Source organism: Balaenoptera borealis (assembly GCF_965194805.1).
Source record: "Balaenoptera borealis genome assembly, chromosome: 6".
NCBI lineage: Eukaryota > Metazoa > Chordata > Mammalia > Artiodactyla > Balaenopteridae > Balaenoptera > Balaenoptera borealis.
Genome location: NC_138863.1, coordinates 66,084,089 through 66,100,488, shown reverse-complemented (window position 1 = coordinate 66,100,488; position 16,400 = coordinate 66,084,089). Strand labels below are relative to the sequence as shown.

Below are 16,400 nucleotides of genomic sequence, written 5' to 3'. Positions count from 1 at the left end.
TACTTGTCCCTCCAAATATATTAAAACATTCTCCTGCATCCAATTCACCTGCATATTAGATAAACAACAGAGAGCAAACAGGGTAAAATAATGGAGTGGCTTAATCACTGAGGGATGTATTAATATCTTGATGGGGAAGGTATATTACTTGACCATGAGAATGTAGTAGACGCTCTGCTTGAGTCCAGGGATCAGTCATAAGTTCTGAATAGATCGCAACATTCTACTAATGCTCAAAAAGAAAAATTAATGTCAACTCCAATACTACCGTTCTGTATAAAATGAAACTTGTAATTTCAATTCTCACATGACCAAAAGTACTTGACTTTTACTTATGAAAAAAAATCTTTGTATAATCATGATCTTTCATATACTTACATGGGGGCCAACATACACTGGATACACTAACAAGTAGAGGTTACAGTCATAATTAGGTCACAGACATAATGTAATGAAGATCTGATAGACTCAAACACATCTAACATTCATTCACCTGAGGCTTCAGATTTCTGAGCCCCATTCCAGAGTTTATTACTCAGTATATCTGGGGTGGAACCTGGGAATTTGCATTTCTAGTAAGTTTTCAGATGATGCTGACCACATTTAAGAGATGCAGTAAGCAAATTGTTCAGAGACTACTGTTAGAGAGGCAGTCGGATAAATAAATAAGTACGATGCAATATAATGAGGATGTTATGTGTCTGAACATATAGGAAGGATGCTCAATTATACCTGGTGGTGGACAGACAAGGCACATTTAAACTGAGGCTTAAAGGATGAGTAGGTATTTACTATATTGATGAGTTAGGGTTGAGATAGGGAAGGGAGAAACATTCCTGGCCAAGAGAATGGAGGCATGAGAAAGCAGGAATATATCTGGAGAAGAAGAAATTCAAGGAGAGAAGCAACAAATGAGGATATAGACTCATCAGAGAAAATAAAGAATGGATTTTATGAAGAAGTTGCTGGTTTAATACAGCCCTAAAGCTAAGTTGCTGGTAGTCATTATTTATCTCACCTTGTTTGTTTCTGCAAAATGAATCTCTTTTCAGGTACTATGCTGCCTACTGCAAATTAAGTAAAATCAGAGCTTTAGTTTTCTCAAATACAATTTGGAGCTATTTCCACTTTCACTGAGCCATGTATTTAAAGAATGAAATTAAAAGTGATGCCTGATGCTACTTCACTTCTCTGTCTTTTCTTATGCCCCACACCCAGGGTAGTTCCTTAAAAAAAAGTTTGAGCACCTGATAAAGGCAAGTCCTTCATGACTTATATATGAGAGATGCTGTCAGGACTAATAGTGTCCCCTTCACCTGAGTTTCCTAGCATAGGAAAGATTGTCATTTAGGAAGGGAAAAGTCACTTATTTGAATCACTGCCTCACAATATAATATGGAGGCATTACTGTATTTGATTTAGTCTTTGTTAGACAATAGGCACTGAAACACTGCATGTATATGCACATGTATACACACTTATATACATAAACAGCCCATATATACGTATATATATGCATGTGTGTGTAAATATAAACAGTCCATAATTCCTACATACCCATGTTTTCACATTTTACACTCCATTAAGAAATATGAATATTATATTAGAAGTTTAGTATTTTCTTACCCTCATTCCTTCAAATCTAGATAAAGCTCTCAGAGGTCTTAAAGCTCTAAGTGTCCGAAGGGATTTAATGGGGCCAAGGTCTGAGTAGCCAAGAGCGTTTGCGACCAAAGTAACCAAAGAAACCTAAAAAAGAAGAAAAATTTCATTAATCATTTCAATGAAATAATAAAGCATGAAGAGAAAAAGTCAATTTCAAAGATCACTAAGAGCAGTTCAACAAGAACAATATGATTTTATACATAAAGTTATCTACTTATTGTCTAAAAATTGGATAACATAGATGCTTTTTAAAGGAAATAGATTTAAAGGAAAGTTAACCTAAATAAGATGAAATAATAGAAGGAAAGTAAGTTATTTCTTATATCTGAATAAAAAAAAATCACACATGCTTTTCACACTTTTGTAGTCAATGGTTTTGTACTTGCTTATTTTTTTTTTTAATTATTTATTTATATATTTATTTATTTTTGGCTGTGTTGGGTCTTCGTTTCTGTGCGTGGGCTTTCTCAAGTTGTGGCAAGTGGGGGCCACTCTTCATCGTGGTGCACGGGCCTCTCACTGTCGTGGCCTCTCTTGAGGAGCACAAGCTCCAGACGCGCGGTCTCAGTAGTTGTGGCTCACGGGCCTAGTTGCTCCGTGGCATGTCGGATCTTCCCAGACCAGGGCTCGAACCCGTGTCCCCTGCATTGGCAGGCAGATTCTCAACCACTGCGCCACCAGGGAAGCCCTGTACTTGCTTATTAATCCTGAACATTTAATTAAAGCAACTATCAAAATTTCAATTGGAATAAAGCCCAGGGCATAACGAAGTGTGTGATTCTGAAGCTAAGTTAAAAGAGTGTGGCAATCACTCAACCAAATCTAAGTCCCAGTATAGAGCTTTTTCAAAAGCACTCTGAAGACTTATGACTTTGAGATGAGGCAAATTCCCCAGAAGATTATTCTGACCTACAGTTTCTCAGAATTGGCACCAAAGATCTTCCTATCAATAATTAGTGGGAGAAAATCTCAATTGTACTGAAGACAGCACACAAGTAGGTGATCTCACTGGCTTCACCATTAACATAGACACACAAGAACTTCGTCATGTTAGACGGACCCTCCACAATCACCATAACCAGTATCCAACAGAAATTTGTGTTCTTATCGTAAGTTATCTCAGAAGAAAGAACATGGACAGAAGTAAAATCAATACATGTTTTGGTAAGGAGCAATGAGCTCTTCAATGACCCAAGATCTGGATTGGTAAATGTATTCAGTCTTTGAATAAGTTCCATTTAAAATATCCATTGTTTCACACTGCGTGCAGCAGGAGGCAATGCCTAAGAACAATGTCTGCAATGCAGTTGATTGGAATTAAGTAATGACTGAAAGACTGAAGTTTTCCAGGGAAGATTAGGAACAACTGGAGAGTCAAGTTCCTTATGTTTAACTATTGAAGGAGTAGAAAAATTTATTGCTTGCAAGTTCCCTACTGCTGCTATCAGAAACACAGTGAACTGATTTTTGAATCAGGATGTGTTGAAGTGTTTTGCTCTCATACAGTTACTTCTAAATGTCTCACTAAATGTAACATAACTCTTTATTTTTAGGTCTTCATGCTATGTATTCAGAATTACTAACTAATCCTCAGTATCACTCTTAGATTGACCCAGTCATTCAGGTCCATTATTTCCCACTTACGTATGCTTAAAAAAATGTGTATTTTTTAATCAGAATAATAAATGTTCCTTTTTAATCAGAAAATAATAAAGGTTTAAAATGTCTATTATAATTTGAATAACCCCTAAGGAAATGGTTAACCTGATCTCCAAACCATTGTTAAATGTGTGTTATTATATTGAATATATGTAGTCTGTAACTGAGAACATATGTATATGCATATATTTATTTATCTATTTATGTATACATGTGTATGTGCATGATATATGCCCCTATTGATGAATAATGCTCAGTCAAGTAAGTTTCAACTAATCAGGAAGCTTGCAGAAATCAAACAAATCCATCCTCTGAATATCAAATCAAAAGAATATCAAATCAGGTTCTGAAACCTGAATATGTACCAGAATCATCTGGAGAGCTTATTACAAGAATTTTCTGGGTCCCAACACCAGAGTTTCTGATTTAGTAGCACTTGAGTGGGACCTGAGAATTTGTATCTACAACAAGTTCCCACCCACATGTGCCAATGTTGTTGGTTCAGGGATTACACTCTGAGAGCAACTGTGCTAGATAAATTTCTCAATTTTTGAGAAATAAAAAAAATCTCAGCTCCTCCCCAAAATCCACATGCTTAGATTTGCACCTCTATCAGCAAGCAAACTGAGTGGAGTTTTGCTCTCTCTGTTGCATTATGAAAACATTATATATATATAATATAATTATATGCGTTATGTGTGTGTATATGTATATATATATATACACAAACACACACATATATATATAATTTATTTAGTTAGTTTTTTCAAAATGTTAAATATTTCAAATTGAAGCTATATAACTTCCCTGAATTCTGCATATTACATACCCCTAAATACTGAGAAGCACTACTTCAGATTTTCAAATACAAAAAAAATTCATTATTAAATAGCCATATCTCTTTCTTAACTAAAAATAAATTCAACTCTACTTGTAAACTTTTTTTTTAATCTGAGAGATGAAAAGAACACTGACAATATTTTTAAAAGTTTCTGAATATCATATATTTTATAATTTTTAAAAGATGCAATCATATTTACAGGTTAAGAGAAAAGAAATAATCTACATTCCTTCTATTATTTCTTCTTATTTTGGTTATCCTTTTTTTAAAACTATTGTATTACAAAAGTGTTCATCTTACCATTCATTTTTCTAGGCACTAACTATGTAACGTATATGAAAAAAAGGTGAATCAAAAAATAATCAAACATGAAATCATTAACATAAAGTATCAAAAATTAAATATCTCATAGAGGAAGTCTGAGAGAACATAGGAGATATAACGTATAGCTATGCCTGCCTTGGAAAAAAAAATCTTTTTGCATATTACCTATCTAAATATGATAATATTTAACATTAGTGAAGGTTTTTGAAAAAACTTATTTGTAAGAATAAATCTCCTTTTAAAATTTACTCAGAAGTACCTACATCGACAATTAAGAAATCCAGCCAACACCAGGCATTGGTGAAATAGGTTTTATAACCATATGCTATCCATTTTAGAAGCATTTCCAGAATAAAGATGTAAGTGAATATCTTGTCAGCATACTCCAGGATAATCTTAATGGTCTTTTTCTTTTCAATATATATATCTTCAAAAGCCTGTGAAAATAATATTCAGATTTAAATTTGCTACAACTTAAAGCTTATGATTCATGACAAAAACAGGAAATGAAATTCTGATAAAGAGACCACTGAGATAGAATACTATTACAGGCCAGCTGTCTTTCTTCTGGTTTACAGTTACTGTGTAACACTTAGTTCTAGCCTTTGCACCAGTGCGGGGGCTGATCACCAGAGGTCAAGAGAAAGAGAGTGAAAAAGAATGAAATTATTTATAGTCCCCTAAAAGAACCATGATCTCTGACACATTCAGGGATTTCCACTCATCTGACTCCCCTTTTATCCTCCTTCAAATTAGGTAAGTCCTAGTAATTTAAGACATGATTCCAGGGTCAGCCCCTTTTATAAATCTCTCTAACCCTGCACTCTACTTCGACACAGAAGTAGGATTTAAGCCCTCTCCTTCAGCTCTTATGTGCCTGTGCATTCCCAGTGCCTAGCACTGTGTCAAGAACACAGCAGGAAAGGTTTGCTAAGTGAATGAATGCAGTAGCTTAATAGGGCTATAGAACACAGAAGATGGTTTCTTCCTTTGAATTTTGCACCAATGTTTTATCATTCATTAAAAGTTTCAGCTCTACAAATCACTGTTATATTTATTACATCAATGTGACATCTTTTAACACTTTCCAAGAAATTTTAGTAAGTGATAGACGATGATACTGTGGTCATAGCCACAAGGCCCGTGGGAAATAATTTGAATGGACTTAAAGAACTGATCTCACTGAAGCCACTGAAAATGACTGCTGACCTAAACAGGTCTAAAGTATTAGATTTTTCTCTTTCAAGTTTAAACAACATTCACTTTGTTGGAGAAAATGAAAGCAAAAGGACCTGTATCCTTGGTGGTAACACTGGACTACCTGTCCACAGTCATGGGCTTGTGCATTCTTATTCTTCTTATTCCAAGTTCTTATATCAATACTTTAAAAATGATCCTTAGCACTTTTGGAGAAATGTAATCGTCAATATTGAAGAAAACAGAGAAGTTGGAACAGAGAGAATGGACAGATCCATGAAGATGCTGAGAGAAGGTTCTACCAGCTAGCAGAGGTTCTGAAAGACAGTGGAACTAAAAGGCAAGAACTGAAGTCCAGCCCTCAGGACTCTTCTGCTTCCCTTCTCCGAGTTCTGGAGGAATCGGGCAAGCTACCTAAACAAACTCTGGCAATGCCTCAGTCCTTGAAATGCGAAGACAAGGAAGGGGCTTGATAACAAAGAAGAGTACACCTTGCTCCAACCCATGGAGTCTGAAGCAGGATTCTGCCTGCAGAGATCCTACCTTCTAGAACTAATCTTGTGGATGAGGGAACAAGGAGGCAAGGAGGTCGCTGTGTGAGCTCGGCCAAATCTGAGGCATAGGCCTCCCTGTTACTTATTTCGGTCACCACTCATTTGTTTCTCCCCTTTCTGAGGACCCACAACACAGGGAAAAGATACTGTGGCTTTGAATTTAGACTTCAGTTATACCTCTGCCATTTACTAGCTTTGGGACATTAGCAACTTTTAAAACTCTGCACCCAGCTTTCTCATTGGTAAAATGAGCAAAATACTATAATCTCACAAGATGTTTGAAAATTAAAGAAGAAAACCTATATAAAGATCTTGAAACACAATAAATATGTACTCAGTTGGAGCTATTACTTTTTACTTATTTTTATTATTAATTAAGGTACTATTCATTAAGTAAGGTATTTAAAAAATCTAGCTCAGTTAGCAAACTCCCTGAGTGAAAACACCAGTTTCTTGAAATACATTTCCCTTTTCTTCCTTATATGATACATTTGAATTTCAGTTTTGAGAATGCCCCTCCCGCAAAATGTCATCTTCCTTTTTAGACAATTTGAACAAGGGATTACTGTAACCTTTTCTTTAATTTTTGGTAATCTCCTTTCTAAAAGTCTCAGTCACATATGTGACTCAACATGACTCATCAACTTCCTCAGTTATTAGGAATACAAGAAAATGTAGATGTTATCGAGACTCCTACTTGTATTCCACCAGATAAACAGAGCAGCATTTTTCTTATTACATCTTCTGTTTTCGGATAGGAAATTTGTTGGCAGAGGCAGTGCGCTGTGCGCCCTGAGCATCTCTGCATGTTCCTGTTGGGCAGGCCAAGAACCCAAGACCCTGACTGCTCCTTATCCAGGTCCTTTCTCAGGGTTGTTTTTGCCACAAGCAACCTTGAGGGATGAGGTAGCGTCTCCTTCTGGGACAAAGAGCAAGTCTGCTTATTGCTTGCTATAAAAGAATGGGTTCCCTAAGCTCAGTGCTTCTCAGCTGTGATGCGAACACACTGTATGTGTACTGTTCATTTTAGTCCCTGTTATGCCCTCACTGGACTTGGGGACAAAGGGAACCAACACACATATGCTAAAGTTCTTGCTCCTTTCTATGCCATGAGTAACAAAGTCCTTTGTCCCTGACTCGGAAGCCTCCCATCTTCCACCAGCATCCATGAAACAGTAACAGTTTAACTTTCGTAAGTGAAATCAAATCCCAGATCCATAAACCTGTCTAAGAGGAAACTTACAAAGTTCTTGAGTATTCTGTTTTTAGTAAAATGGAACGTCCAGTGGTATCTTTAGCTGGAACTGGGCTTTTCTAATGGCTCATCTATATTCGTGTCAGCAGGAGAGAAAAGCAAACAAGAAAAGGCTCAGGGAGCTTCTGACTCTCCCAGATCCCTCTCAAACCTCAGAGAAGGCACTTGGCACAAGTACAAGAATGACAGACCTATCCCATTCTCACCCTAAAACTACAGTCTATTTTCCCTTATGCAAGATGCTTCATAAGCTGACACTGCCTATCTCTGTCACAGTATCTCTGGTCACCACCTACCTGCCTGGATTTGCTCTTCCTCCCATGACACCTTCTATAGTTTGGGAACTGTTAATTTCCTGAATGTCTCATGCTATTTTATGCTTCACTCCCCTCAGGCCACCTTCCTGGCTGGAAAATTCCTATTCATCTTTCTAGATCTTGCAAAACATCATCTACCGTTCTGAAATCCCAAGCAGACAACTCTTCCTGCTCCAGAGCTTAATCATGCATATACTTCACTTACACACATATCCCAATTCTGTATCACTTGTGCCTCTCACTTCCCTAATGCTCTCTGAGCTCCTTGAGAAAAGCACCTGGATCTTATCCAACTTTGCATTCAGGGCAGCAAGAATAATGCCAGGCATGGAGTAAATATTTACTGAGCTAAGTAAAATTTTGTCCTTGGGACTGATCAGAGGGATTAATTTTTAAGTAAAACCATCTGCCATGATATTTTTATCTTCAACTCATCTATTAAAAATAATGACTTAATTGATTTAAGCCTTAGATGTCAGATCACTTACCAGAGCACCACTGCTGAGCAGGATCATGAGAACAATGAAGCTTTCAAACCAACTGTGCTCAACTATCCGATAGCAGGTCTTCCTGATGTTCCACCAGATTTTTCCTTTCCCTGATTCTGTGTTAATTTGGCAGCATGGGAGCCTCCGCACACAACCTGGCAAGAAAGACATGCATGTAAAATCTGGATATTCAGAATACATAAAATACTTAACATACATCATTTAATGCAAAGCGCTCCTACGATAGTTCCTCAACCAAATAATTTCTAACACTTACACCTGAAGTTTCAAATAGTTTCAACTTGGATGCTGCCTTTTCTCATCTCTTAACTCTCCCTGGTGTTTTCTTAATACTTGTATCAGTAATTTCGAACTTGGGATGTATTCGTGTTTTCTGTTCTTCCCTAGTTTCTCATCAATCTCCTCTACAGTGTTTAAACCACATATTGTTCTTTTTATTACTGCAGCCCTAATGCAATCCTAATACACAATGAGCAGTAAATAATTACTGGTTAACGAATGAACTACAATCTCAAGACAAAAATGCATTTCATGGCCTTCTTGATACGAATTTAGTCTACAGTCTGGTGCTGCTTCAACTCCTCTATAAAACACCCTTTGAGAAAGAGCATTCTATGTAGTACTTTAAAAATTAGTAGAAGGTCCTATAATTCAGTTCAAAAGAAACAGATCTTGATTACAAGAATCAGATGAAACTGTTTCAAGTACTATAAGTTAAAAACAAATCTGACTTTGGAATCCCAGATGCAAAACACACTGCTATAAAAAACTGAAGAATATTTTATTTAAAGTTGTTTAGGTTAATTCATTCATATCCCCATTAAACATTTACTGATTAACCTTTTACTCAGCTGTGTACATAGTTTCTTCTCCTCAAGATATCTATTACTGGTTTTTGGTTAGGCGGCTAGATATAGAAATAAATTACTATAACTGGATAATGCAACTAAAATGACAGATATGCTGGGGTTATGTTTGATAGCTTGGAAGAAATTCACGTAACCTGGCTTATTTGTTGAGAAAGTGAGGTCAGAGGAGGTTTTCTGGAAGAGGTGGGACCTGAATTGAATCAAAGTATTAGCCAAAAAGAGTAGAGTGGAATTCCAGGCCAAGAGGCAGCAAAATGTGCTGTGTACAGGACTTACAAGTAGTTCAGAATTTTGATGAAAGCAAACTGCACAGAAAAGGGATGGATGAGAGATAAGGTAGAGAAACTGGTCAGATTATGGAAAGCATTTTCTCCCACCTTAAGGAGTTTGGCTATATCCTAAATCCTAATGAGGAGTAAGTGAAGGGTTGTAAGCAGAAAATTACATAGGAAGATTGTAATTTAAATAGATGTCGCCAGCAACTGTGGAGGATAAGTTGGAAGAGAAGAAGAAGGAGGGGTGGGGGGCAAAGAAAGACCCAGAGCTAGAAAACCAGTTAGGGTCTGGTTCAGTATCCCCAACAAGAAGGATAGATTTGGGAAGCTCTGGTTAGGAACTAGAGCAATAACAGAGTCAAGACATATTTGGCAGGTAAAATCAGCACATTTGCTGACTGATTGGATATGGGATGTAAGAGGAAGGGAGAAGCCCAGACAACTGGGTGGATGTCAGTAATGAAATGAAGACCACAGGAGCAGGAGCTGCTTGGGGTGATAATGAGTTTGAGATGCCAGTGAAACCTCTAAATACAGACATCCTGTAGATATTTGGAGGTGTGAATCTGAAGCTCAGGGGAAAAGTCTGGGCTGGAAAAGAATGTGTAGGAATCATTAGCACATATGTGTCAGCTGAGATCAGGACAGTTGTTGAGGTCACACACAAAAAAGTATTTAGGGTGAGGAGAGAAAAGGGTCGAGTCTGGAACATTCTGGGACAGCAATATTAAGAGACAGAATTCAGTGGTATGCTGGAGCCAACTCATACTGGCTCTTGACAACTTATTGTTAAATTGCCAGGAAATGTTGCTAGCCTGTTGTTAAATGCAGCTGTTATCAAAAATTAAATTGTATAAACTTAAAAATATAACTTACTTAAAAAAGGTAATAAATACTAAAATATATTACTCTAATAATTTTACTCTAAAAATATATTACTCTACATTTTACTATTATCTATGCTCTTGAGTATATTTAAGCATTCTATCTGGTTGGTAGAATATGTTATACTGTTGGGCTACAATGTATCTCTTCCCAACTCTGCATGCAGCAAAGTCACACCAGTAGTTTGAGATCAGCCATGGTGGGAATCTTTACAAAAGTCATCAAATGCTATAAATCCAGGCTTGTTGATTTTCTAGAGAAGAATTAAGAAAGTGATGGAGAAAATGTTAATAAAACTGGAAAAGTATGCCATATTGGTAGCCATTACACTGTGAATAGCACAAAAAATTGAGGAAATATTCTTTCAGTATTCGAATTCTATTATCTGATTCAGCAAAGATTTGTTCACATCACTGATGAAAGAGTCAAGTTCTGACACACAGCCTTTTCGTTTCACTCTCACCTTACTGATTAACGTAAATGAAAATACCAACCAACCTTCAGGTTAAAACTATACTTGTTCATCAGTTGCAACCACTGTTTATAAATATAAAATTTTGGCAAAATTCAACAAAAGCATTCTGTGGGAACCAATTAGCTATATGGAATGTTCAATGAAGGATGGTGATTATATTACTGCCTGTAAATTGTGTACCACATATCCTTTATATCAGTAAAATACATGGTAAACTGATGGATGTATGCATACTTTGTTTTTCTTGAAGAACTGGTTGTTAAACATTTACCTGTCCACCACTGGGAAAGGTAGAAGATGAGAAAACCCTGAAGGAGGTGACAAAGTTGGGGTGGGGAAAATGTAGAAGAGGCTGCAGTAAAAGAAAAGTCAGGGAAGAGTTTCATGAAGGACTGGTGAACACAGCTATGACCAAGAGAGTCTCAGAGAGAGAATGATTGAAATTAAAAAAAAAAATAAAGTTGATTAAAAAATAAACAATCAAAATTACTTAAAAAAAGGAAGAATTTAAAAAGAGGAACTACAGTGAATTCTTCTCTTAAAATTTTTAGATCAAAAACCTCGTTTGGAGGGAATGTAGAAGGTGGGAAAGCAAGAATGAACAGCACTTTTTAGAGGCTTGTTTTAGAAGTTTGCAAGTTTGGCACTCTAAAAATAATTTACTTGTCTATAAAACAATATATTTCATTAAAAATATTGAGCCTATCAAGTAATAACTTCATATAATCATAAGCTGTCTGTTCTGAAACAACAAAGCTATATAATTCTCTTGATGAAATACATTTTTTGGACAATGTCTTGTTATGGTTTCTTTTACGATTATGTAGCGAAATTAGTTCATTGATCCTTAATACGAGGTATCTCCTAGTACTTTAATTTCCAGTTTTATAGAAATGTAGCAAGTTATGTTTTTCTCCCAAGTCTGACATTTTTGCTAACAATTTTATGTGTTCTTGTCCTTTCTCTCTGGAAACTTCTAAGTTCCCAGAAGGCTGAACTGTGCCTGTTATGCCCTTTCTTTCTGCTCACAGTACTTACTACAATCCTCTACATAGATTCATATGCTGGGATAGTTGACTTAAAAGACATAACCCCCCAAAAAAAGAGTTCTAAAATCACCTAAGCATTAGTCATGATCTGAAGGGTCATGTCTTTGTGAATTCTAGAATTTACACAAAGTTTGGATGAAAGAGAAAAAAAAAAAAAAAAAAACCAACTGGGTGAAAGGAAAATATACACATGGCTTCACTTATCCAATGTTATTACAGTTTACATGACCTCAGATCTCAAAGAATTTATCTTCATTGTATCTAAAACAATTACTTTATATCTCAAATGCATTTAGTAAAGAAAGAATATTTTATAAAATGATATGAAAAAATAGTAAAAGGTAAGGCCAAAAATTGACACCAGATCATCTTTTTCGGGGCAAAAGAAAACACCAGATAGAGTGGAAAAATTTAAGATGAAATTTTTTTTTATTAACTTAATGCTTGAGACTTTAGAACTTATCTTAAAAACAAAGATCTTGTGCAGAACAGAATCTATCTGCATCAAGTATAATTACCAGAGGAGAAAGTTATCTCTTTGGTTAAGAAGATTTTACTATTTGGGATTTCTTTTTGTAGGTCTTAAGGTTGAAGAGAAATATTATTCTTATGATTGAGGCAGGAAAAGGCACTATATATTCTAATTAGAAAAGTAAGTAAACTTTTTATCTGAGATGAAGGTTCGTAAGTATTTTCCTCAGGATTTATCACACCTCAGAGAGTTTCTCTCTTATTTTGAGGCAGGAGAATAGGACCACCGCCTGTCTAGCTTTTATGCAAAGGCATATCCCAAGAGATTTCCAACCTAGCTGGTTAGCAACGTTATCACACCTTCTTTTTTAAAAGGACTATTAATTAAATGTAAACACAGCAGAGAACGTCTCAAACATTTTAATAGGTCCCCATGGGTAAATGCTATTTCTTTTGGGTGGTTTCATTAATTTGCTCTTGTGATCCATTAAGTAAAATCTCTATTGTGTTTCATCATGTTAAACTAATGCTTTCAAATAAAAAAGAAACCACAGGCCTCTTCTAAGTTTAGCCATTAATAAAAATATAACAGCATGATCAGTATAATTAATATAAAAATTTATTAGGGAAACATGTCTTTTTTTAACCACTTCTTAAAAACTTCTAAATCCTTTATAACGAGTCTTTTGTCCACATTTTCCTTCCAAAAAAAGACAAAAATAGGCACAAAGGAGTTGGTTATTGTGTTACTAAAGTTAGAATTAGTTATTAGTTATTTTATAGGAAGTGGAACTCAGAACATTTTGGGGGAAAGTTGAGTTAGCTCCTCCTACTAAATTAATAGAAAATACATTATTTTAAGGAGAAGAGTGTGTCCTTCTCACACCCTAATCTTGATTTTGTGATTTACTAATTGTATGATCCAAAAGGAGTATAATATAAAACCAAGCAAAATCAAACAGTCATGTCATGTTCATAATTATATAGATTGCAAAGACATGTAGAATTAAGGATAGTGAAGAACAGTACCAGATCTGGGAAGGTACCTGAAGTCTTGAATGATAAAGCTAATGAAACAGAACTAAGGAAAAACACAGAATAAGAGGGAGGAGAAAAAGGTGAAGAGGAACAAGATGCAAATGAATAAAGTGATAGTTATGAAGTTAAAAAGGATCAATGGATGTGAGGCTATGAACAACAAAATCATTTTAGCATTCGTCTTCACTGAAACACAACTATTCTGATTTAACTCTCCCACTTCCTTTGATTTTCCTGCTGCCTTTCAGGTAACAGAAACCTCTAGAGGCCAAATGCTGCTCTAAATTGGCATTGGTTCTAGCGCAACACTTGTCAACCAATCACGACTTGGTAAGGGTAATTTCCACTATGAGTAAACAAGTTCCCAATTTTCTATCCTGTCAAGCCCACTTATTTTGAACTCTTCATGTGGAAACCATATATTTCCAGTTTCTTGAGGCCCCAAGCTTGGTGTCTTCTTTGACTCTTCTAAAGAGAAGAAAGCTTTAACACCCAGCATCGAATCCATCAGCAAATCCCTTCAGCTTTAACTTGAAAATATACTCAGAATCTCATACTCTCACCATCCCCAATACTCTCACAGTAGTCTACACTCCCATCATCTCTCACCTGGATTACCGCAGGGACATCCAAGAGGTTTCCCAGCTTCTGCCCTTGCTATCCACCTATCTGCTCTTAAGATGGCATTTTGTGAGACTTCTAAATGAGATTCTTATGTTTTTCAATGCTCTTGAGATCTGGCCTCTACTGTGTCTCTAACCTCAACTTCTACCACCCTTTCCACCTCTCAATCTGTTCTACTCACACCGGCCTCTTGATTTGGTTTTCAAATATGCATATCGCCACTTCAGGGCATGTGCCTTCATCACTCTGCTTAAAATACTCTTCCTTCATATATTTGCGTGGTCCACTTCAATCTTCTTCAGGTCTCTGATCAAATGTTATCTTTTTAGAAAGGCCTTCTCTGACCACTCTATTTGTATGAGAGTAGGCTTCCACCCCTCAATCTTAGTATTCCCATTTTCACTTTACTTCTCCATAGCATGTATCAATTATCAGACCTACTAAATATTTATATATTTATTTGGGTAAGAAACATTGTTTTTTTTCCCTGCTCTATCTCTGTCTAGTGCTCAGGTCTGGGCCTGGCAGACAGAAGGTATTTAATGATTATTTGTTGATTGGATAAAAGAATGATTAAGTGGATAAAGGGTTGAAGGGCTCAGAAAATTGGTTGCCCTGTTTTTATCAGGCTGAGCCTCTTAGCCCAGCAGGTCCGGTAAGTATAAAGTCTCGAGTGGAGCACAGCTGCTCAAAGTGATATGACTCAGAGATGTGTGTTTGCTAGTAGATATTCCTGTCATTAAAAAATATATATTTATCTGTTTATTTAAATTTTTATTGAGAACATACATACAGTGTAGTACACATATTTTAAGTATATATATTGATATTCTCATGTAACAGCCATGTAGGTCATGATATAACATTTCCAAGCACCCAGAAATCACCCTCATGCCCTTTCCCAATCTGTACCCCCTAAAGGTAACTACTAGTCTGACTTCTATCTTTGTAGATTGATTTTGTCTATTCTTCTACTATTTTGCCCATTTTTTCCAGCTTTACTGAGGTATAATTGACAATTAAAAATTGTATATATTTAAGGTGTACAACTTGATGATTTGATATAGGTTTATACTGTGAAATAATCACCACAATCAAGTTAATTAAATTGCCATCACCTCACGTAGTTACCAACTTCTTCTTTTTGGGTGGGTTGAGAACATTTAAGATCTACCCTCTTAGCAAATTTCAAGTACACAACACGGTATTGTTAACTATACTCATATTGTTGTCCATTAGATTTCCAGAATGCATTCATCTTGTGCAACTGAAACTTTGGTTCTCAGTAAATTTTCAGGGGTCAAGACCACAATTCACTGAAAATGTGTTTCTATAATATCTCTTATATACTAGACTCAAATTAGAAGTTATGAATAATCTCAAAATCATTATATAAGTATTCTCATTGGTGTTTTATAGGATTAAAATAGCACCTACAGTCTGAAATAGCTTAGCATTAATACTTTCTGCAGAGGGTTTAAGTTTTTCTAAGGCCCTTCTCTGATATAGAGCCATAATTTGTTAGATAAGCCCAACTTCTTTCTGGTTATCCTAGAATTTTAAGTCAGGGTCATTCATAAAATGTGTGGAAGAAATCTTGGTAGCATCTGTACAAATTTAAGTTTACATGGTACTAGTCAATTTCATTTTATCGTGATGCTGAAATACATGATGATACTCTTAAATGCCTTTAACATGAACACTTCTAAAGAAAACTCCATGTGTTTTGCTTATAGTACTAATTTGAGTTAACACAAATTTCTATTAATTGGGTGTCACACTTTTTTGCTTCTCACACACACAAAAAATGACATTTGGCTTTTATTTAAAGAGAATTCATGCATCCATTGTAGTTTGCAGATATCTTTATTTGCTGGTCATTTTGTTTACTGCATGAGTGTTATAGGAGACTGGTTGAGAAAATCTTGAAGAATGAAAGCGAGTCAGTGATTTCTACAAAAAAACACAAATGCTGAGAGTTTAAGCCCATGAGTAGATCATGAGTCATTAGCATCAAGGCTACCACTGCTTCTAGATAAGATTGCTAACAAAATACTTTAAAAACAATAAGGAAACTAGAAGGAGATGAAAGACAGTACTGTGCTAATTAATTTATTAATGCTATCTCATTTAATCTCCTCAACATCCCTATGATATGGATGTAAAATGTACCCATTTTACAGATGAAGCGTCTGAGGTATAAGACTAAAATGTGCTCAAGGTCTCATAGAGAGTTAGCAGTAGGCCAGTTAGAACTCATATTTATCACGCTCCAAAGCTTGTACAATAAATTATTGTATTACATTGCAACCCTACTCTAGGTTTGCGTTTTTACTTAGATGACACAATACTTGCTTAGAAAACTGCATATTTTCCCAAGTCAAGTTCAAAGT

At 35.8% G+C, this 16,400-nt stretch overlaps 1 protein-coding gene across 1 annotated transcript in view; it reads right to left on the bottom strand.

Moving 5' to 3' along the window:
* Positions 1-16,400, bottom strand: part of SCN9A (sodium voltage-gated channel alpha subunit 9) — a 158,179-nt gene that overhangs the window by 24,978 nt on the left and 116,801 nt on the right. Inside the window, exons 19-21 of the mRNA XM_082395215.1 lie at positions 8,301-8,455; positions 4,753-4,926; positions 1,627-1,749 (exon numbers count right to left, since the gene is read on the bottom strand). Coding sequence (XP_082251341.1) covers positions 1,627-1,749; positions 4,753-4,926; positions 8,301-8,455 — 452 coding nt within the window. The remainder of the gene's footprint in view (positions 1-1,626; positions 1,750-4,752; positions 4,927-8,300; positions 8,456-16,400) is intronic.